At 45.9% G+C, this 22,846-nt stretch overlaps 1 protein-coding gene across 4 annotated transcripts in view; it reads right to left on the bottom strand.

Moving 5' to 3' along the window:
- ADGRB2 (adhesion G protein-coupled receptor B2) overlaps window positions 1–22,846 on the bottom strand; it is a 170,476-nt gene that overhangs the window by 117,886 nt on the left and 29,744 nt on the right. For all 4 annotated transcript variants that reach the window (XM_081870362.1, XM_081870363.1, XM_081870361.1 and 1 more), the window contains exon 2: window positions 5,813–6,617. In XM_081870362.1, coding sequence (XP_081726488.1) covers window positions 5,813–6,602 — 790 coding nt within the window. In that variant the 5' untranslated portion in view covers window positions 6,603–6,617. The remainder of the gene's footprint in view (window positions 1–5,812; window positions 6,618–22,846) is intronic.

Here is a 22,846-nt window from a genome sequence, read left to right as displayed (position 1 = left end):
TGCCAGCGAGATAGACACACACAGCCCGCAGAAAAGACAGCTGGGAACCATCAAAGCCCAGAACTGCGAATTAAAGATGCGAGAGGTGCCAGCTCCGGCCATGGTGTGAGTCCAGCAGGCCCACAGTCCTGACTCTGACAGCAGCCAGAACAAAGTGATTGAGTGGAGTTTTCCGTCCTCTGTCAATCATCCCCAGATTCCCAAAAAAACACTATTCTGAGCACATTCTCTTTCTGTATATTTCAACCACATGCTCTGATGCACTCATGAGTCCTGGAGGGAACTGTCTAGAGGACACAATCAGGACCAATTTATGCAACCAACAGAATTGGGGAGATTTGACAGAGGGTGGGGGAGAAGGGTAGTTAAAGCTTTTCCTGTTATTGTTTCAGGGTAAACTACTTTGAGGAGCTGTCACAATTTTGCCTAATATTCAAATCTTTGCAAAGCATTTTTTTCCTATTATAATGCAGTTTTGTGTGTTGTTTTCACTAATACTTGCATTTACATTGCACACTTCACCGTCATATAAGTATTTGTGTGCACAATATTTGGCTGGAGAATTGCACTGCAAAATTCAGACAAGTGTGAATTCTGAAGGATGGCTGTTTTTTTCTGTTCTCGTATCTTTTTGGAAAGTGGCACTTAGGCAAGTTTGTCTTTAAATGAAAACCAAGTTAAATTTCTCCTCCATCCCTACTGCTGTCACATTACCCATAAATAAGTCATGCTTTGGCTTACCATTACCTCTGAACTCATGAGCCACAACCATTAAGCCAAGAACAAGCCTTGGCTACAGTTCATGGTTTGTAGGGCTTGAGACAAACCATAAACCTGAGTTTGGACATAATGCTAAGCCAAGTCATGGTTTAGCTCTGGATGGTGCAGTAGAAGCAGGACCAAAGAAAGAATAAAGCTGCCACAATATTTACTGTGGGCACCTGCATCCTTGCATGTTCACATTTGGCCATGGTTAGAGTTATGTCCAATCTGGGCTGAAGAGTCAATAGGTTTTCTGCAAAATGGAACCTTAAGGAATAACCATTTTATTATGGTGAAACAAACTTCCACAAACAGTCTACTTCATCAGATACATGATGAATCAGGTTTTCTGCAACTCTGTTAGAGCTGAAAAACTGAATGCTTAAAATAACAAAGCTCTGTATTTATATAGCACCGTAGAGTGCTGAATGAGCTTCCCATAATTATGTCAGGGATCCGTACTGCAAAGTAATCAGTACAACAGGCAAGTCAACATTATGGTCTCCATATTTCATGTTGGGAAAGGCAAGGACATCATGGTGTTTTCAGGCAGTGTTGCACCCAGGAAGGCTGCAGAATGCAGATCAGCTGTGAGAGGATTTGTAGAATGAAAAAAGGACACCCACATCCACTTGGAAGCTGCCAGTGAAAAAGGTGAGGCCCTCCAAGTCTGGTAGCTGTTTCCCTAGCAAAACATGAGACAATGAGACCTACAGTCTGGGGCTCCATCCAGGACTCTTTCTCCTGCCTGCCACTTTCCTTGAACCTACTCAATACAAGTCCACTTTTGCATAATCTCAAATTTCTGCAAGACTGGTAGTATGGACTGGCAAATCTGTCAATTTTAGTTAATACTGCTACTAAAACTAATGTTAATACTACTAATAATTTATTATTTGTACCCCACTCATCTGACTGGGTTTTCCCAGCCACTTTGGGTATCTTCCAGAATATATAAAAACATAATAAAACATTCAACATTAACAAGATTACCTATATAGGGCTGCCTTCAGATGTCTTCTAAAGGTTATATAGTCTGTGATCTCCTTGACGTTTAATGTGGGGGGGTTGTGTTCCACAGGGTGAGCTCCACTACTGAGAAGGCCCTCTGCCTGATTTTCTTACTTTTCTATATCTGTTTGTGATGATGATGATGATTTTTTTAAAGTATTCATGAATATTCATCCATATTTTCCCCCTAATACATACCTTATTGGAAAGAACCTTTCCTAATATTTTTCACGAATATGTGTGTTTTTATGTACACTTTACCCTAGTATATGAATCTGTGTGCACATTATTTGGAAAGAGAACTACACTGCAAAATCAAGAGACCTGTGAGTTCTGAAAGATGGCTGAGTTTCAGGCTGTGCATTGTTTAAGAAAGAGAGTACAGTGTTACCTTGGGTTACATATGCTTCAGGTTACATATGCTTCAGGTTACAGACTCTGCTAACCCAGAAATAGTGCTTCAGGTTAAGAACTTTGCTTCAGGATAAGAACAGAAATCATGCTCCGGCAGCACGGCAGCAGCAGGAGGCCCCATTAGCTAAAGTAGTGCTTCAGGTTAAGAACAGTTTCAGATTAAGAACGGACCTCCGGAACGAATTAAGTACTTAACCTGAGGTACCACTGTACTAGGCAGGTTTGCCTTTGAATCTATGTAGAACTGAATCTTTTCCCCATCCTTAGCAGAGACACCTTCCTTGAAACTCAGCTCTTACATGATGCCCAGCCCCAGCCTGGCTCTTTTTCAGCCACCTCTCTTCCCCACCCCCTGCCACCGCCCCACAACTGCAGTCTAGGACAAGTCCAATTCCCTCTGGCCCAGTGTCTGATGACTCTGCAAATAAAATAATGTATAAAAAAACACATTACCCCCGCGACTTTCCAGCTACACTAACGTTTTACGTCCAGGTGCCTCGGGGTTTTAATTGAATGTCAAACATAATTTGAGGAAGGTAACGGAGAGTTCAAGCTACTGCCCTTCGAAAGCAATAGTGGCTCTGGCGATTGCAAATTTATCCACATGCTTGCCGCAGCAGAAGGCTGGGAGATTACTCTCCCCACACTCCACCCCACCCCGATGATTTCTCCTCGCTGACACGCGGCCCCAGCAGCTCAGCAGAGAAGGCAGAACTCCAAGCTGAGCTTTGGGGTTGAGCAGCTGAGATGAGCAAAGTATGTCTCCCCCACCACAGAAACATGTTACTTGTGTTCACTGCAGCCTGCGAAACAGCTTTTCAGGAGGCTGAGGAGAGTGCGAGTCACTGTAATGAATTTGGCGGCAGGTCAGGTGAGTGAGGTCAGGTCAGAGGGCAGCGGGGCAACCTGCGAGGGTCACTGGACACTCCTACACAGGCCACATTCAGCCCAACTCTGTTGTAAAGATCCCCGGGTTCTTGTGATGTGATGTACTTTGAACACTCAACAGCACAACATAAAGGCCTCAAATAATAATTGTTGTGGTTTTTTTTCAAAAAAAATCAAATCAGCTAACAACTATCAGTCAAAAGCATGTTGAAAACTAAGGGAAGTGGCAAAACCACAGCCACGCAGCTGCAACAAGTCACAGGCAGCCACCAGTTTACACAATCAAAGAGTATGGATAAAAAGTAGGTGCTTATGGGGTCCAGCAAGCTTTCCTGGGGATGGCACTCTGTACCAGATACACCACCATGTCAAGGAAGGCGTGTCAAGGAAGAAGAGAAGGAGGAGCCACTTTCTTCAAGGCAAAAATGACTACCAGTTATCTCTTCATGGGATTCTTCACTCAAAGGTCCCAGGGCACGTCACAACAATTTAAAAATACAGTAATTAGAAGCAGTTTAAAACAAATAATGCCCCCATCTCTCAAAACACACGTTTCAAAATGTATTTTGGTATGCTTTATGAGTCAGGGACTGTGTTGAAGCTTATAGGAAGAGCAAAAAACCAGTGGGCAGCTAAGTTCTGATTGTCAGTTTAGTCTGGGAGATAAGGATCATATTGGTTTGTATTAGAATCTGCACAGATCAAATTCCCTCCCAGAAAGGAAGGGAAGTCACTTGAGAGACCCCACCTTAAAGGGGCTGGCACACTTAGGCCAGTGTGCAAGAGAGGGCTCCAGATCAGGCAGGGTGGGGAGTGGAGCGGGAGAAACAACCTTTTCCCAAGGGAATCACTTCACAGGCGGTCGTCCGCTGGACCAGAGAGAAAAGGTTTCATTCCACTTTCAGCTTGCGCTACCGTCTAACAAGCAAATGGCCTCATTCAGCCTGGTTAATAGTCTGCTCGGGCTGAATTGCAGCTCCTTTATATTCCGGCTTGGAATAACAGGCACCTGGGCCATCATAGTCATGGGTAATTTGCCACGGGAAAAGGGGTCATTTTCCCTGTAAATTGTTTTCTATGTCTCTGCCAAGGCAGAGTGACAACAGGGCCTCCTCACACACTTCTGCCTCCTCACCAGCTCAGGGAGTGGAAGGTCAGCGGGGGAGAAGCAAGAGTGGCTCAGCTGGGGCAAAAGACCCGCTTAAGAAGCAACACCTTCCAGCTCCTTCTCTCATAACGTGTTAATTCAGGACCACAAAACACATCCGTAACACACACAAATGAGATACTTCATTCTGACACAGGACATGGTTAACTAATGGCGCTGAAGCAGAGGTGGGGAAGTTTTTCCAGTCTGAGGGCCACATACCATTGTGAGAAACTTTCTGGGGGAGGGGGCACATGCTAGTGGTGGGTGGGGCCAGAGGTACCTACAGACCCAGCCTCCAATACTCACGGAGCTGTCAAGAAAACACCCTTCAGCTCCCTCAGAAGAGGGATTCAAGCCATATTTGCTTCTTGGGCACAGGAGCTCCCTGCTTCCCCTTATCCCATTCACACAACACAGAAATACAGGATCTTTGCACAAGTAACAGGTCAGATGCTTAGCCCTTCCATAGGTATGTGCACAGGGTTTGCTGGGTGTGCCCTGGCACATCCTGTTCTAAAAACTGTGGATTGTGGCAAGGAGAAGAGGGTACGGACCAGGGAAGAGGTGGCTAGTGAGAGAGGAAGGCAAAGGGCAGCAGGGGGAGGGAAGCAGCCAGAGAGATGCGGGCAGAATAAAAAGGCTAGAATGGATCTGGAGTGGATCCTCGGCTTCTGCCTACGTCCATTTCTGGAAGAGGTGGTGGGGTGATTGACTCTGGCAGTAGCAGCAGTAAGGGAAGAGGAGGGGCTGCTGTTTCTGGAGCCAATCACCCCACCTTCACTTCCAGAGATGGACACAGGCAGAAGCTGCAGATCCATTCCAGTGTTTTTCCTCTGCCTATATCTGTCTCATGGCTGTCTCCATGTGAGGTCCACTCATCACCTTTTGTGGAGAGAGATGGGTGGGGATGCGGAGCTGCTTTTGTAGTGCACAAGCAAGGAGGAGGAGGAGGAGGAGATACCACCCTGGCCCTGGCCCTCCTGATCTGCCCTGCCTCTGGTCACCTTGCCACTGGTCTTTTTCTCTGGAGGGAAAATCTCTTGTTTTGGCTTTTTGACCTCTTGTGATATGGTTGTTTTGTTAGCCTTTTGCCTTTTTAACTTTACCATTTTTTTTATCTTGTCCTTTCTTGAAATAATTTTTTAAAAATATTCTCTGGATGTGCAACCCAACAAAATGTGCTGTGCATGCCTGTCAGCCCTTCCGTAGTCTCCATACTTCAGTGTCCACACTTCCTTTTACACAATGCATCACATGGCATGGTATAATAAAAAAAAGTCTTGAATGGTTGACTGGTCAAATATTGTTATATTTTGCTTAAGTATTTTTTAAGAAAATGTTTTTAAAGAAATAGCATTATCACCTAACCCTTTGCAAGGGGTAAATTCTTTTGCAAAATATGTCCCAATCCTATTTCAGCTCATCCCTGACACCAGTCATTAGTAGAAGCAGTGAGTAATTCAAAATTATTTGAAGCACTCTGAACATACAAAGGGCAGAGACTTCCACAAGTGACCCTTTCTGTGACGTTTACTGCAGGACCCATTTCCACAATGCCTGAACCCCCTACCATGCATCCACACTCACCGTATTTAATCTCCGGAGAGTATACATCATTCGCATTCCCAGAATGCAATTCGGTCACGCAGCAATCACTGCTGCTGCTGCTGCTGCTGCTGCTTGTCGAGGGTGGTGTCAGAGCATTGGAGAGCGTCTGGTTGGATTGGGGAGGAGCCGGGAGGGTCTGGGGGGTCTGGCAGGTGCAGCCGGTTTGTGAGAGGCCACAGGATTGGCTGGTGCCCAGGCGAAGGCACTCTTCGAGCCAGCGGCACAAGATGCTGCAGGTGAACTGGCTGGAGTTGTTGTTGTTGATCAGGAGGACTTCCACGAAGCGGAACTCCACAGCCTCGGGGGGCAGGAGCCGGGTGGCCGCTTCAGGCTCCTCCGCCAGGCACAGCTGCACAAAGTTCTTGTCGAAGTGGAAAAAGGTGAAGGGACCCCCTCCCTGGCACAGCTCCAACCTGACCTCCCCTCCGTCTTCCTCCTCTTCTTCCCGGGTTGAGGCTGTCACTTCTGGCTGGCTGCAGGTGTCGTTGGAGAGGTAATGGTCCAGTGGCAGCACCATGGGCGAGTAGTGGGTGCAGACCTGCTCCTCCCGGTTGAACCTGAGGTACAAGGAGTACTTGGTGGGGTCGGGGTTCTCCAGGGTCCACGAGCAGCCAGTGGAAACGGTGGGGAAGAGGTCCTTCAGTGAGAAGGAGCCGTAGAGAACCCCGGAGGCCAAGGCGGAGCAGGCGCTGGGAGCTGGGTCAAAGCCCCGGGACAGCCACAGGAGACACGATATCACAGACAGTAAGAGTGGTCCAGCAGGGTTCATCCTATGACATTTGCCCTTAAAAGAAGAAAAAGAAGAGTTTAACTGGGGGAAGAGTCTTAACCCTGGAATCTATTTTCAAAGTTGCAAGTCTAGGGTTGTTCAAATTTGACAATTTTGGTTTCTTCCGCTTAGCAATTTTCCAGTTCATTTTTCCACATTTTCACACCAGTTTGCAGATTGTCTTTTTTAATGTTCTTATGGAAATTTGGCAGCATTTTGCTGCCGATTTCTCCTAATACACTGGTACCTCGGGTAACATACACTTCAGGTTACAGACTCCGCTAACCCAGAAATAGTACCTCGAGTTAAGAACTTTGCTTCAGGATGAGAACAGAAATTTTGCTCCAGCGGTGCAGCGGCAGCAGGAGGCCCCATTAGCTAAAGTGGTGCTTCAGGTTAAGAACAGTTTCAGGTTAAGAACGGACCTCTGGAATGATTTAAGTACTTAACCCGAGGTACCACTGTATACATGCCCTTCTTTGTAGTTTGGCCTTATATACACATTTTTGCAAATGAAATTTCACTTATATAATGCATTTGTGGTATGTTATTTTCATATGCATTTTAATGCACACTTGCATATGCAATTTCATACACATTGAGTGGCTAGAGAACCACATTGAAAAATTCAAAAAAAGCATGAATTTTGAAGGGTTGCTATGTTTCAGAGAATTTGAATTAGACAGGGTTGCCCATAAATTCGCAGTGAATGGAATTTATCTCCCATCCCAAGGCCTGCAACCCAGCCCTGAAACACAGGAAGCTGAAGGTGCAAAAGGGGGCTAGAGCTGAAAAATAATGGTCAGGGGTGGGCTGTGCTTTCTGCTAACCCTGGAGCCACAGCAACTGACAGGCTGTCCTTAGAGGGAAAAAATCCCAACTCTGGAGAAAGGCTGTGGCTTTGGGGCAAGCTGGAGCCTCGCTGTCTGAAATGTAACAATGGACAGAATTGTCAATTTTGGTTCTTCTTAGCTTGCCATTTTACCAAGCTTAGGTTCAGGTTGCCCAATATGTACATCTGTATGCAATTTTCATTTTTAAAATTCTGCACAAAAATGTGGACATGCTTTGCATGCATTCCTTCCCGCATACATATTTTTGTACACAACTATTGCACAATACTTATAATTATTATTAATTGATTCCTAGGCCACTTAATGCCCAGACGGTTTCTAAGCAGTTTAACAAGACATAAATACTGATTGCACAACGTTGTTAAAATACAGAAGAATTGAAAACACAGCATATTTAAAACAATAGAATATACCCATTAAGATATTACTATAAAACTGATCATTATTAAAATGTGTGATAAAACAGCCCCATTAAAGCAACACATAGGGGCACTGTGGCCATTGGCACTTTTTCTGTTTGTTTGAGGGGTGTGCATTTTGAAGGGCAGTGGTGTTTTGCTTTGTGTTTTGGCTTGGGAAGTGCAAATGAGGCATAATTGCATTAAATGTGAACGAAATGAATTCTCTCCATCCCTCCAGGAATGCAAGGAGCAGGGAGAAAGACCAGAATGTGCCAGCAAGAGCAGGGTCTCTCCCCCCCCCCCCCCGCCATATTCAGATGTCCAACTCTGTCTCCCTCCTAGATGACTCTGTGTAAAGTCTTGCTGGGCCTAAAATAACAGCATCTTTAGTTCATCATTATTATTGATGAAAAAACCTCCAAGCATGTGCAAAGTGCATTTTGCTCACAGATGAGCAACAGAAACCAAATGTCTGCCTCCTTCAACCCCCATCCCCCAAACACACACACAAATGTATATTGGAACCACATTTCACACTCACCCCCCCATGTATTTTTACACTGCAAAAACGGTAAATGCACCCCACCCTCTGAAATAGCTGCCTGTTGTTTCTCTGTACAAGCCTCTTGCCTCAGCTTGCCTCTGTCTGGTCAGGAAATATGTAAAGGACAGTGACTTTTGCAAAGACAACTAGGAATTTGCCCCTGGATGCTTTGAATTGGGGTGCCTGCCTATGACTAATTGCTGAGCAATCATAGGGTTGCCGTATTTCAAAAAGTGAAAATTCCGGACACAAAAGTTGTTGAGCTGCTTAAGGGGGCTGAATATCGGCTATGTCCAGAAAATTCCAGACATATGGCAACCCTAATATTATCATATAATGATACATTATGCGGTACTGCCCCTCTGAGGACTGTGCCACTTCAGATAGCAAGTGAGAGACAGCATGACTGCATACTCTCCAAGGAAGGGGTGAGGGGCACTCAGAAAACTAACATGGCAAAAACAACATGAGGCTAGCTCCTTTCTCCCTGATTTCCTTTAGGGAATGTTTGACTGGGGGACGGGGAGAATGACACACATTAAATGCTCCACATCCACCTCCATCTTCAAGAGGTACAGTCCCAGGAGGACTGTACCACATGATATTTTCTTCTAGCTGTGGATCAACCTTAAAAACAATTCACCCAATTCCTTGCTAGAATTTCCTTCTTTGTGGTAAAGGAAGTATGACTTTGCTACATGCCCAGATGGGTATCATTGCAGTCACCTCCTTCCTTGCCACTGCTCCAGCATCAAAACTGAAGCATGAAGGAGGTCAGTGTGATCTGAAAACCATGCAAGCCTAGGCTTCTAAAGACCAGTTAGCCAAACTGCAGAGACCATAAAATAGTTTCTCAGACTCCCCTCCACCAAACGGTTTGGGGAGTGTCGTCTCTTCTGTACAGAGGAACAACCCATTTACACTCACCCTCTAGAATTCTCTTCTCTCCCCCCCACCCTGCCCCACCCCCTTGCCGCATTTTCGTTTTAATCTACCAAGCCGTTAAGTGCGAACAAGCTGGCCACGGGTAAGTGCTGTTTATGGAGTCATAAAGAGCCAGACCTCAGCCTCATAAACCCTGCAGGATGTGGAGTCGGGAAGCTGAGAGGTTTCCCAATCCAGGGAGGGAACATGGAAACCCAGCAGAATTCCCAGCTGCACCAAAGAGAGGAAATGGCTGTTGAAAGAAGCATTTCCAGTGCCAGAGCACCAGCATAAAATCATTTTTCAGGAGGAAGCACCAGAGTTGCCTTAAATGTCTGGGTACCCAGCTCCTCTGATTTTTCTGCCCTGAGAGTCCGTGTGCAAAGTCCATCAGCTAAAGAACAAAAGAATAGCCTGCTGGATCAGGCCAAACCATCCAGGCCAGCATCCAGTTTTCACAGTGGCCAACCAGATGACTATGGGAAGCCCCACAAACAGGACCCGAGCACAACAGCGCTCTCTCCTCCAATGGTTTCCAGCAAACATGTTTTCAGAAGCATTCCTGTCTTCAGCTATGGATGCAGAAGATAGCAATCATGTTTTCAGAAGCAATCATGTTTTCTTCTCCATGACTTTGTCTAAAGGTTGGTAGCCTTCACTGCCTCCTGTGGGAGAGAGTTCCATAGTTCAACTATGCTCTAAATAAAAAAGAACTTTCTTTTATTTGTCCTGAAACTTTTCTTTCTCCAAGCCATGTACTTCTCCCATGTCACCTCTCACTTGCCTTGCTCCTCCAAAGAGGGCACGGGGCTCAAGTTCAGCAATTCCATCATCTAGGGCCACAACTCATGCTGCCCCCTGTGCAGACACAAAATGAGAGCCAGGCTAGAGTTGCCTCTTCACCCCAAGAAAGATAAAAGGTGAAATCCGCAGGGTCTGCTGGCTTGATGAGATACCCAGCAACTGCAAATTGTGGGAACTGCAAAATTGTGGGAAATTGTGGCAGGGAGGGGAAGGGAGAAAAGAAAAAAGAATTAATTCCAGTGAGGAGGAGATGAATTGGATACAATACAGGCTTCTCACTTTTTAACTGTAACGGAAGAGGCATGCATGCAAAAATTACCACTTGAAATTATGGAACTTGTGTAGTGTGACTGAGCCAGAGCATTGCGCATGGAGTGGTGGTGGTAGGGGCAGCAGAGTCTAGAGAGGCAGAGAGGGCAACCCCTATGCCCAAAAGAAGCAGGCAGAGTTGCAAGGACAACCAGGCCTATGGAATCCTGAACCCATATCTCAAACCAGAATGATTCATTTGCCAAACAGATTATTGGTCCAACTAGAAAGCCTGGCTCAGCTTAACACACCCAGACACCAACAAGCAACCCCTTTTAGCTCAGCTAGTAGAGTGTGTGACTCTTAAACCGAGGATCGTGAGTTTGAGTCCAAGATAGAGTAAAAAGATTCCTGCACTGCAGGGGATGGACTAGATGACCCTCGTAGTCCCTTGTAGCTCCACAATTCTATGGTGTCTACATTTGCATCTATGCATACACATGCACATCTTTGGGTCACACTGTGCTTGGGATATCACATAGGTTAGGCCAGCCTCTGCCTCAGTTGGTGTTACAAGCCACTCCAGTAGGTCTGCTACAAATCGAATCCGGCATTGTGTCCAGACCTGAAGGGCTCCAGCTCTGTATTTATTGTTTTATTTGTTTTATTGCCTTTATACCCCACCTTCCATCCGAAGAGTTCAAAGAGCACGGTTCTCTTCAACCCTTTTTTATACTCACAACAACCCCATGAGAGCCAGACTAGGCTTGAGAGACTGTGAATGGCCCAAGGTTATGCAGTGAACTTCATGGCTGAGCAGGGATTCGAACTCCCAAGTCTTATTTTTATTTATTTATTATTTTTCCAAATCCCTCATTATTTTATTGACATAATATACATTCTTTACAGCAAACAACTCCAAAATAAGCAGACAACTCCAAAATAAAATCATATGTAACAAAACCATAAGTCTCATGTTTTCATTTACCCTGATCTCCTCTCCGATACTTTTACTTGATATTTCTTTCTGCTTTCCTTATAGAATCTTTATAAAAAATTAAATCTCTTAAATCCTATACCAATCTTTAACAATTTCAATTAATCCCTTCACCTCCCTCCCCCACAACCCAGTACTTCCCTCCACCCGTGTGCGAACTCCCAAGTCTTAGTCCAACATTGAAACCACTGCACCACACTACTTTCTTTCCTCACCACTCAACCCACCCAATCAAAATAATCCCCAAAGCAGGACTGAACCAGAGGCTCTGGCAGTCCACTGTCTCTGCGAAGCCCTCAGCTCCTCAACAAACTATCACGCTCATCCTGCACCTGCTATGTTGCTACTAGGCAGTGGCGAGCAGAAATAGCCCGGGGAGCGTGAAAGAGGGTGTATCCTGCACACAGGAGCCCCACAGAAACAGAAGCACCTCTCCTTCTAAATTTAGAGCTGAAAGGTAGTTCCTGACACTGAGACAAATGAGCTGCTGTCAAGGAGGCAGCCACGTTGAAAAATGTGCATGCCAGCATGGGAAATAAGCAGTGTGGGAGCAGAGCAGACCTCCCTTACCTAGCTTAGTTGGCCTTCAGGGGGATGGAGGTGAAGTCAGAGCAAGGCTGTGGTACCTGAGGCCCTTCCAGATGTTGTTGGATTCCGACTCCCAGGACAGCCAGTGGACAGGGATGCTGGGAGTTGGAGCCCAGCAACATCCAGAGAGCCAGACTCCCCATCCTTGAATTAGGGAGAAAGAGAGTCAGGGAGCATAGGTCTATTAATGACTATCAGTCATGATGAGAAGTCAATAGAACTTCCATGATCTGAGGCAGTCTACCTCTAAATACTGACTGCTAGGGAGAAAACAACAAGAAAGGACTCTTTTCTTCATGGTCTTCTTGGGGCATCTCGAGTAAGTTGTCAGCAGCCAAAAGGGCTTTGTGGTCAGATCCAACAGGGCTTTTATTTTGTTCTAGTGCTATGAAGATGATCCCATCAACAGGACTTGAGCAGAAGGTTATTAGTTCTCAGGAGCACAACTTGGTTTTGAATGACTGATGCCAGCTTTTAAAACATTAAACAATAAGGGAAATGAAGTAATTGTGAAACATAGAGTGTCTCCAAACATGTCCATGTTCCCATATGGATTAGAGGAACCATAGCCAGACCTTTGGGACTTGTGGGGAGATAAAATGCTGTGCGTGGAAGGTCCAATTCAACATCCCTCAATGTGGTTCCAAAATTATCCGTCCCACCACAATCCTCTCTGGATTGGTCATTGTGGGACCTGGCAACACATCAAAGAAAGGTGGATTTGTCCAGGATCTGATTCCCTAAACTAAGCACCTTAGGAAGAGACTGTGACGCTTGTGTTCTTGGAGGAAAAACCATCACACTGCTGGCAATGGAACAGATGTGAAATAGCACCACAGGCTGCCATTGTGTAACCGTTCACATAGCAATCGTACATCTTACATTCCAAGCCTGCTGCAAACTTGCCCTGCCTTGCTCCACATCTTCAAGCACTGACTTTGAATTTTAGATATGTGTCAACAGGGAATTATAAATGTTAAGGGTTGTGATAGAGATTTCCCCTGCTATGCCACCTGTTCCTGCTAAGCATGTAGAGAGAGATATTTTTCTTCTGTGGTCACATCCTGGTCCACCCCTCAACCTGATTTCTCTCTATAGACACAAATTAACGGCTGCATCTTGGTTCAAGGACAGGAGCAAGGGGATCACTTCTCCTTTATTGGTCAGGCAATCTAATTAATCCTTGGAGGGTCTTTTAACGAACACCTTGACTTCAGCTCAGGGGTCACTGGAGCTGTGGCAGGCTTGTTACCCTGAGCTGTGTGCTTCCCCACAATTAATAAGACACAACAGCACAGACACAACAACTTGCTGTCGCAGGAGGCAGCAATGGTCACCAACTTGGGTGGCTTTAAAAGAGGAGAGGACAAATTCATCAATGGATACTAGCCATGTTGGCTATGCTCTGTCTCCACAGTCAGAGGCGTAAATACTTCTGAATACCAGCTGCAAGAAACCACAGAAGGGGAGTGGCTCGTGTCCTCAAATCCTGCTTACAGGTTTCCCACAGGCATCTGGTTGGCCACTGTGAGAACAAGATGCTGGACTAGGTGGGCCACTGGCCTGATTCAGCAAGTTATCCTAATGAAATAAGAATCAATACATCTAGAACTGAGGTGAAGGGCCTCTGTCCTGAATGCAGCCTTATAGCCGTCAGGGGTCTCCGCAGGCCATTGGGAAAAGGCCATAGCTTCGGGGCAGAGCACATGCTTAGCATGCAGAAGTTCTCAGATTCTTGGTGCCTCAAAGTACTGATGGGAAAGACTCCTGCTTGAAACCCTGGAGAGCTTGATGGACCAGTAGCCTGACTATAGCCTGACTATAGATGGACCAATAGCTTCTTGTGGTCCTATGCCCACTCGTCCAGGCTGTCACCCTCACTGGCCCTGCTCCAAGTCCTGTTTGAGCACTTTTGCCTGGAGAGGATTTGTCCTTGACCCTGTCATGATGCCTGCTTGGAAGAAGAGAAGATGCTGAATATGGGATGTGATCCATGAGAGGCAGTCAAGTACAACATTCCTTGTAATGCTAGAAAAGACATGCGAGTGAAAATTTGGTCCAGCCAGTCGAAACTTCCTGTTCGTCCTGGCTGGAGCCTCCTTCCTTTTGTATGTGATAGAAGGTGGGCATGACCTAACCTGTCCAGGTAACAAAAGGATGAGTCATGCAGCACCTCCTCTTTCTTTTTGACTTTCTTCTTCATTTGAGCAGCTTTTAGCTAGAACTGCTCTGTTAGCTCTCAGCTAGCAGAAGCACTGGGATTATTCCCCCATATGGGGTAGATCCACATGTACATATTTGTAATTAAGTCTGCTTTCAGAGATCCAACTGTGAACTGATGTAAGTAAACTTCTTTTATTGACTTTGAATAAGATTGTGGCATCTTTATTCTTTTAAGAAGGATTCAATGGAACTTACCAGGAACATACAATTCAATCTGAGACAGACTAAATTGTATAATAGTGAGAGGCTCACATGAGACTGCAACCAGCTATCTGCTGTGCATCTAAAAAGGGGGATGTAACTCTGCTAAGTAAAGTAACTTACTAGCGCAAGTTAGGAAGGATATTAATAAACAATATATCCTCTCCTGCCACCCTGAACATTCCCACACTGAATTGGACAGTGTGATGGGGTAGAGGGGCTTACCTGACTGTTTACCAGGAAAGGCACTACGAGGCCGATGCAGTGCAAATGCACTGGTGCACCAACCGGGTGCTTCTGCTGGTGTGTTGGTACTGCACACCCCTCCTCACTGACTCACCCTCCTCCCTCCTGCTAATCAGCAGCAACTGAACGTCCGGGAGGTCAGGTAAGTGTCTCTGCCCCACCATGCCATCAACTACTAGATGTACATTTATCGAAAATACTGGCTGTTGCATGACAGGGATGTAGCCTACTCTAGAAAGGAAAGAGCCTCATCTGTTGCTGTGCTTACTTTTGTCTCTGGCACTGCCCATTGCTGGCATGCACCCCTCAGGAAAAGTGCATGCTGCCCTCAGCATGAAAAAAGGTTTCTCATCCCAGATCTTGAGCCAGAGACCACAATTTGTGGTGGATATGGAATGTCTGTGGGTTGCAGAGGATTCTGGGAAGTGCCTGAGGTGGCACCCTCTGGTCACAGGGGATATTGGCCAGTGCAGTGCCACTGTTCTGAGTGAGCAGGGAGTGTGCTGTGAATATTGCCAGAGATACTGTGCGCTGCTATGGGAGATTGGCAGCAGCACATAAACCGTCTTCCAGGGAAGTTGGTCCGCCATTACTGATCCTCTCCTTGAGGAACCCTTGATAAATTTCTGAGGAACCGTCAGGCTCCCTGGAGCGTCATCTGAAAAATCACCGCCTTCCGCCAAGAACTTTCAGTTGTCATTTTTTTACAAAGCACTTTATATCCTAGCAAATGGAGTAAACTATTTCCCAAAGGCATTCGGAAGGAAGGTTTACGGACGTTCTTACTTCTGCCTTTTGAGCATGCTGTTACATGGAATGCAGCCCTGTTGTGACACAATGCTTCTTGTAATTGTATTTAAATTCATTCTAATTTCCATATGAATGCTCAGGTGTACTCCGAATGCAAAGCTGTTGTCAGGGAAATAAAACATACAGCAGCACCACATTTCCCCTGCTCTCCCAATATATGCACAGCTGGTTCCCAACTTTCCACCAAGCATCATGAATGGAAAAGAACCCAGAATACGGCTGTGCAGATGAGGAGGCGGAGCTTTGGTGATGCTCACATTGTCAATCATAAATGACCAAGAGAGGGGGATCACCAGGGACTGGAAACTACTTTAGTTTAATTTTGCCAGAAAAACCCTGGCATTTGACTGTGTCAGACTCATTGGCATCTCTTGAGTATGGTGGCCCTGTCAAATATGAAATCTCTGAAGCCTTAAATTGTTACTACTAAAAATGATCACATGCCAGTCATTGAATACCATCAACTCTTGAAAGCCACTGACTGTCAGCCCTTCAGTACTGTCAAATATTAAAGACTGCAATAAAATACAAAGAGATCTAATATTTGGCAAATATTCGGACTAATACAGAAATAGTCAGAAAACACCTGATGAATACTAGATTAGACATCAAAATTTGGAGGAATTTTTTGGGAAGCAAATTCATTTCATCTCAAGTACCAGCCTACTTCAGCTAAAGGTTATTTTTAAATGCATTCAGTGGATGAATCAGATGTTTTTAAGAGAGTTTTGACAGCCCCTGAATTAACCAGGGCCCCATTTCTCATCCCAACTCATTAGTTTCAGGTGGGCAGGAGGGTATATTAAGTCAGCTGATGCATTAGACCAGGGTCAAGGAGCATGTGATCTTCAGGTGTTGTTGGACTTTGATACCCATCAGCCCCCACCAGCATGACCAACAGTCAGGGATTATGGGAGTTGTAGTCCAGTAACACCTGGAAGGCCAAAGGATAGTCACCCCTGCCTTAGATTTTTTTTTTATTAAAAAAAATCTGCAAAGGGTGCTGAATAACATGGGGAAGGAAAACCTATGAGAACGCCCTCCCCACACCAGCACCTACACAAGTAAGAATGCTTCCAAGTCTTTTTTGTTTTTTAAAGCAAGGCTAAAGGATCTTTTTTGGAGGAGATACTTGATTTCTGGAAAATAATCCAACATGCAGAGCCTTTTAGCCTTCAAACAGCTTTTTGATAACTCATTAATAAAGTAATGAGGCTGGGGCTGCCTTCTTAAGTCAGGGCTCTGAATACATAATGGGTTTAAGGCCACCTTGGAGCCACACAGTTGCAAAGAGACGTGTGGAGAAGGTAAAGCGGTGCCAAGGAGGGGTCAAAGGTCTGCAGAGAGGTGGAGGGAAAGGGCTGGAAGGAGATCCAAAGAGATAAGAAAATCAATTCCCCTCCATTCATGCCTGCTCAGCCCTTGCACACCAGGGAGATTGGGACTGGCGATCCAATACAGCAGAAAGGACCATGGGGGCAATAGAGCAATTATTTGGAGAGGCTCCAAGCTCAAGAAGGCAGCCCCCAAAGACACAGAGGAACAAAGAAGTATCTACCTGAAACTCTTAACAGTTAGAGAGATCCAACTATTATTACACTGCAGCTGAGCCCCTCTTGGCTGTGAGTCCTGGAGGACCTGCTCCCCTGGCCTTTTTGCACCCGGCCTCGGAGGGCAGGGCTCTGACTGAATAGAGAAGCTGTGTCTGGTAATAATTTAATAAAAATATTTTTTTTTATTTATACCCAACCCATCTGGCTGAGTTGTCCCGGCCACTCAGAGCAAATTCCAACACATATAAAAACATAACAGACTCTTCTGTTGGGGTATTGGGTTTTGTTGCTGCTGCTGTTATTAATTTTGTGTATCTGTTTTTTAGATCTTACTATTATTTATGTGGAAATCATTCAGTTTGGTCATGCACTTTTTGATGTGATTTAATTATTTATTTATGTCTGCTTTTGTAATTATGTCCTGTCCCCCCGCATATTATAAAGCCTCCTTGAGCATGGTTTTAACTATGGTAAAGTGTCACACAGATAAAATGATGTCTGTATGTATGTGTCTCGTCTTTCCTCCAAGGCGAAGAAGCATGCACTGGGTTTCTCCCCTTTAATGCCTGCCCTGTTGGGTAATTCAGGCTGAGAGATGGTGGCTGGCTCAGGATCATTCAATGAGCTTTATGGCCCCAAAGGGATTTACACCCAGCAATCGCCCAGTCTAGCCCAACTTTCTTCAACCTGGGTGTTCTCCAGTTGTTACTGGACTTCAACTCCCATCAGCTCCAGCCATCATGGCCAATGGTCTAGGAAGATGGGAGTTGTAGTTCACAACATATGGCTGGCAAACTTAATTCAAATCACTGGTGGAAACACAGTGGAACAGAGATAGGAACCTACTGCTACACCACACAAACACAGAGAGAGTAAAATAATTACAGGATTAAATAGATGCAAAAAATAGGGATGGGCTGAGCAGCTACATCTGCACTACTAGATTTGACTGTATAGGTGCAATTCTATATATGTCTACTCAGAAGTAAGTCCCATTGAGTTCAATGAGGCTTGCACTCAGAGAAATGGATACAGGGCTGGCGTCTAAAACATTTGTGTTGGTTGCTAAAGATCTACATGATCTATGTGTGTGCAAATTGCTGTGGGTTTTAGACAATTACAGAAATGGGGTCAAACTAGTCAGCAGATTCATTGCAACAAACAAACACCACCCTCTTCCCTTTCCCATCTTTCTGTAACTCACAGCTGCCTTTCAGAAAAAGAGAGAAGGAAAAGGCACAACCAAGGATTGAGAACCTGTGACCTTCCAGGTTTTGTTGGAACTGCAACTTCCATCCTCATCCCTGACTGCTGGCCAAGTTGGGGCTTTGGACCACAGGGATACATTAAACGTTCCAGTTGCTTTGAAGTATAATACAAAATTTCAACATCACCACCTCGTGCAGCCTGAACTGGTGCAGGCCGTGAAAAGCTTTACCACTTGACTCTCCTAAATTTACAGAACAGAAAATGGGCAGAGGGAACCACACACACCATTCAGTTTCACCCAGAAACATAGAATTGTAGAGTTGGAAGGGACCCAAAGGGTTAACTAGGGCTTACTCACATTCCCTCTTGTTTCACTGCTTTCCCCCTGGGGAAACTGCCCTTTAGAGCCCAATTGGAGCAAATGGCAATTCAGATTTCTGCTGGATTGATGTTTGCTCCAATTAAGCACTAAAGAGCGGGTTTTTCCCTGGGAAAGGAGCGGGGCAAGGGGGAAACTGCTTGGACCCCTGCTTTCTAGGCATGGGGCAAGTGGAAGTGTGGAAAGCCCCTAATCTAACTGCCTGCAATGCAGAAATCACAACCAAATAACTTGCACTTCTTAGTGCAAAAGCTAACAACACACACATTTATGTTACATTTACATCCAGCACTTTTTCCAAGGGGGTTCAAAGGGCTATTGTATTTTATCATCACAACGACCCTATGGGGTATGGCTAAGTGGAGGGAAGGACGCTGCCTGGGTGTGTAGGGCCAAACAATGCGCTGGCATCTGCAGAGATTTGAACTCAGGTCTTCTAGCCAAGTCTCTGCCTGCTACATCACTCCAGCCCACCCATTTCTTGCTTGGGAGCATTTGTTAAAGTCAGCAAAACCATATGTGTCCTCCTGAGTAGGGATGGATGGCTCTTTCTGTTCTGGTTTTCTCAGTTTTCCCCGTCTCAGTTTCTTCCCCATCTCTAGTCTTGAGAGAATTTCCACTGAACTTCCAGACAATTAGCCCTGATGGAGGGCTGGAGATATATAACCATTAGGATTTTCTGAGCAAATTTCACGTTCGCACCTATTGTGCTGACGTGAAAGCTGATTTGCTGCTCCCAGAGTAAAGTCGAGAGCAGCTCTGAAAGACAAGAAAAACCAATAGTGTTTGCAGTTCAGGGTAGACTGCCAAAGTAGAAAAAAAGTAAGTGTGTGTACATGCACATTTTAAACCCAGGGTGCCGTTTGCCTAGGAGCTTAAAACAACAACCATCACTAACCGAGACAGTTTGGTGATTAGGGTTATAGGAAGCAGACTCAAACCACAGGTCCATCTAGCTCAGGATTCCCTATACTGACTGGCAACAGCTCTCCAAGATTTAGGGAACCTGTGGATTGAACCTGGGCTTTTGCACATAATTCCATGGCAGACATGCTGGACTTTCTCAGCATGGCAGCACAGGAAGCAAGGGGGAGCAGCATCAGCTCCTGAAATTTGCAGGCAGTGTGAAGCTTCTGGATTGGCCTGGCCGAGATGGGATCTTGGCTGGTGAACAGAGCAGGATCATTTGCTCGTGGATCTTTAGCCACAGGTCGCAGGGGTCCTGGGCTCGGGAAGGCGGAGAAATTTGGTTCTGTTTAGGTTTTATGCAAACCTTCCCAATTCGCCCCTCCTGAATCTACCTTTAAACTGAAATGCAGCCATCCTTTGAAATTTGCACTTCTCCGAATTTTGCAGTGCAGTTCTCATACCAAAAATGTGTACAAAAACACACAATTATACTAGGAGAAAGTGGGCATAAGGGCACATATATCATTGTATTGATGAAAAATTACTTGCAAAAATGTGTGCATACAAACATGCATATCTTACAATTTATTTATTTTAAAAAATGACAAACTAATGCAGAAATGTGTCCAACGGAACTTAGCTTGGAAAAATGAGAAGTTGAGAGAGTCCACAGCAAAGTGCTTTTGCCTGGTTTTACCTCTGACATCTCCAAGGTAGAGGTGGAAAAAGAGCCTTCCTAAGACCCTGGAGAGCTGCTGCCAGCCAGTGTAGACAATACTGAGCTGAATAGACTGACTGACTCTGTATAAGGCAGCTTCCTACATTCCTAAAATGAAATTGACAAATATATCCATCCCTACAGTACACTGGAAACACCTGTCTTGAGTCTAAATCTGGCCTGGACCCAACACACAGCTGGGGACCCCTCTCTCACCCCACTCCCCCACAATTTGTTCCACGAAGACGGATGTCCTGCCATCTTTCTACTCTGTCAAGCTGGCCTGCATGAAGTGGGGGAAGTGGCAGCAAAATGCTCCCCTAGGGCACTCTTCTCCCAACTTCTTGTCTCTTTGCTTTAATTAGTTCCAACAGAGCAAGCCTCTGACAGTCATTCCTCCTGATGGCTCGGGATCGTTTCTGCCTGCTCTGATCCCTGCTCTGGCCCAGTGAGAGAAGGAGTTGCACAGTGGAGGGGGGAGAAAGAGGTCAAGGAAAAAGACACAGTGGCCTACCTGACATTGGGTAGCTGCAGGGAAGAGCCTGACAACTTCCCTGAGGCGGAGGAAAGCATTCGCTGCTAAGTACAGTATCTTCAGTAGGCTGGGAGGCAGAGATGCCCACCAGCTAGCGTGCTATGGATCCAACCAACAAAGCCATGTTTCGTCAGGTAAGCAGAGTTGGAGCAAAGATGCTCTGGGGCTTGGCAAAAAACAACAGCACAGCCAGTGATGGAGAATTTGCTGCCTTTTAATAGGATTCTACAAATCTGGGATGCCTCAGCCTTGCAAATGGAAGAACTGGAAGAAAAGCCCATTCATTCCAGATTCTGCCCAGGCTCTGCCCCAACCCACCACATTTTGTCAAGGCCAGGCAGGGTGGTGGCAACTAGAATAAAATAACTGGGAGCTCAGATAAGCCCCATTCCACATAATCAATCAGACGACGGTGTGCAATTACACCATATGAATAGCAATGCCCATCAATTTTGAGGGGGCCCCTGGCCCCTTCAAATATTTTATTGGGGTGGGGAAGGATCTCAGCCTCTAGGAGTTGGCTCCTATGGTCCAGGGTCCACCTTCAACATGCCTTTGGGCTGCTTTGGCCAGGTTGGGGGGGGTGGATATCCAAAGCATGACAGCAGATGGATCCCATAGGGCAGCATTAGGGGAGCCTGTGGCTTTCCCCATGTTGATGGATGACCAGCTCACATCAGCCCCTGCAGTCAGCATGGGCAGTGGTCCAGAAATAATGGGAGTTGTAGACCAGCAACATGCAGGCTACCTTTGTTGTAAGGAACTGTGTGACAAAGGGCAGCCAAGAGGGTCAGCTAACCCCATGGTGAAAGGAAGGTATCCAAGTGAGTCCCAGGACACAGTCCGAAGGCAGGTGATGCAGCTCCCTTGCTGACTCAAAGCAGGGAGGTTCTGTATCTTTTTCAAACAGCATGCTTAACAAGCTGGTTTTTATATGTTTCAAAATGCCTTTAATTGTTTAAAATGTGATAATTGTATCATTTTATCACTTCTGTGTTTACTGCCCTGGGCTCCTTTGGGAGGCAGGTCAGAATAGAAATTTCATAAATAAACAAACCAAGCCACTTTATTTTGAAGGGAAAGCAGCAACACAGAGTCCTGGGCTGGGCTGCTGATCCAGAGTGGGCCCCTGTGTGCGTTTTTTGCTTCCCAGCTGCTCTTTGTCTCCACGGGTGCAGTTGCAGAAAACAGTACCCACCCATGCACCCCAAAAAGACATCCCAGGGAGAATTATTTGGAAACCAGCACAGGGCCTAATCTGTATCATGCAGCATAGTACCAAACTGGGGTTCTGTGCACCTCCTTGAAAGGGTTGCATCCACAGTGGCATGGGCAAGAGTTCCACTGGTGCAACACATTCATGTCCTCTCCCCCACTGCCCCCATCTTCTCAGGAGGGTCCTCTCTGGAGCTGCTCAAGTTGGCATACATGTTTCTCCTCCCTCCCATTCTTCATTTTGCCCTCACAACAACCCTGTGAGGTAGGTTAGGTTGAGAGATGGTGGCTGGGCCAAGTCACCCAGTGAGTTTCATGGCTGACTAGGGATTTGAACTCTGGCCTCCAAAGTCCTAGCCCAATTCTCTAACCATTATGCCACACTAGCTCAGCCCACTCCTCATAGCTCCTTCTTGCATGGTTCTCTGTCTCTGCATGTTCCTTCATCCCAAATAGGCTTTTAAAATCCTTCTTCACTGCAACACACACAACACTGAACACTACATTCTGAATTGTGCAATTCCTCCTCACACACTCCCCACAAATTATGCAATGATGTAAATCATGAGGTGAGAATTTACGTCACTTGTTTCGAGCACAGAATTCAGGTCTTCTGGTTTCCCCTCTGCAGAATCCCAGGGTCCCTTTGCCAACCAGAGGGAGGAGGATTTGACAGTCTTTCTGTAGCTGCAGAAGACAGTCAAGGCAGAGAGAGAAGGGGGGGGCAGGTCAGCCTGCCCCAGGCGCAAGCAGCTGCCTCATTCCACACTTTCCTCCCAATGACCCGGAATGCCGGAAGGATGCCCAGATCTCTCTCAGCAGCTCTCACCTGAGCGACAGACCCATTAGTGGTGCAGCTGCAGCAGGAGCCAGATATTAAGAGAG

This window comes from Podarcis erhardii (genome assembly GCF_964252035.2).
Source record: "Podarcis erhardii genome assembly, chromosome: 7".
In the NCBI taxonomy this organism is placed as follows: Eukaryota; Metazoa; Chordata; class Lepidosauria; order Squamata; family Lacertidae; genus Podarcis; species Podarcis erhardii.
Note: the sequence above shows the minus strand (reverse complement) of the source record. Positions and strands in the feature narration are given on the sequence as shown.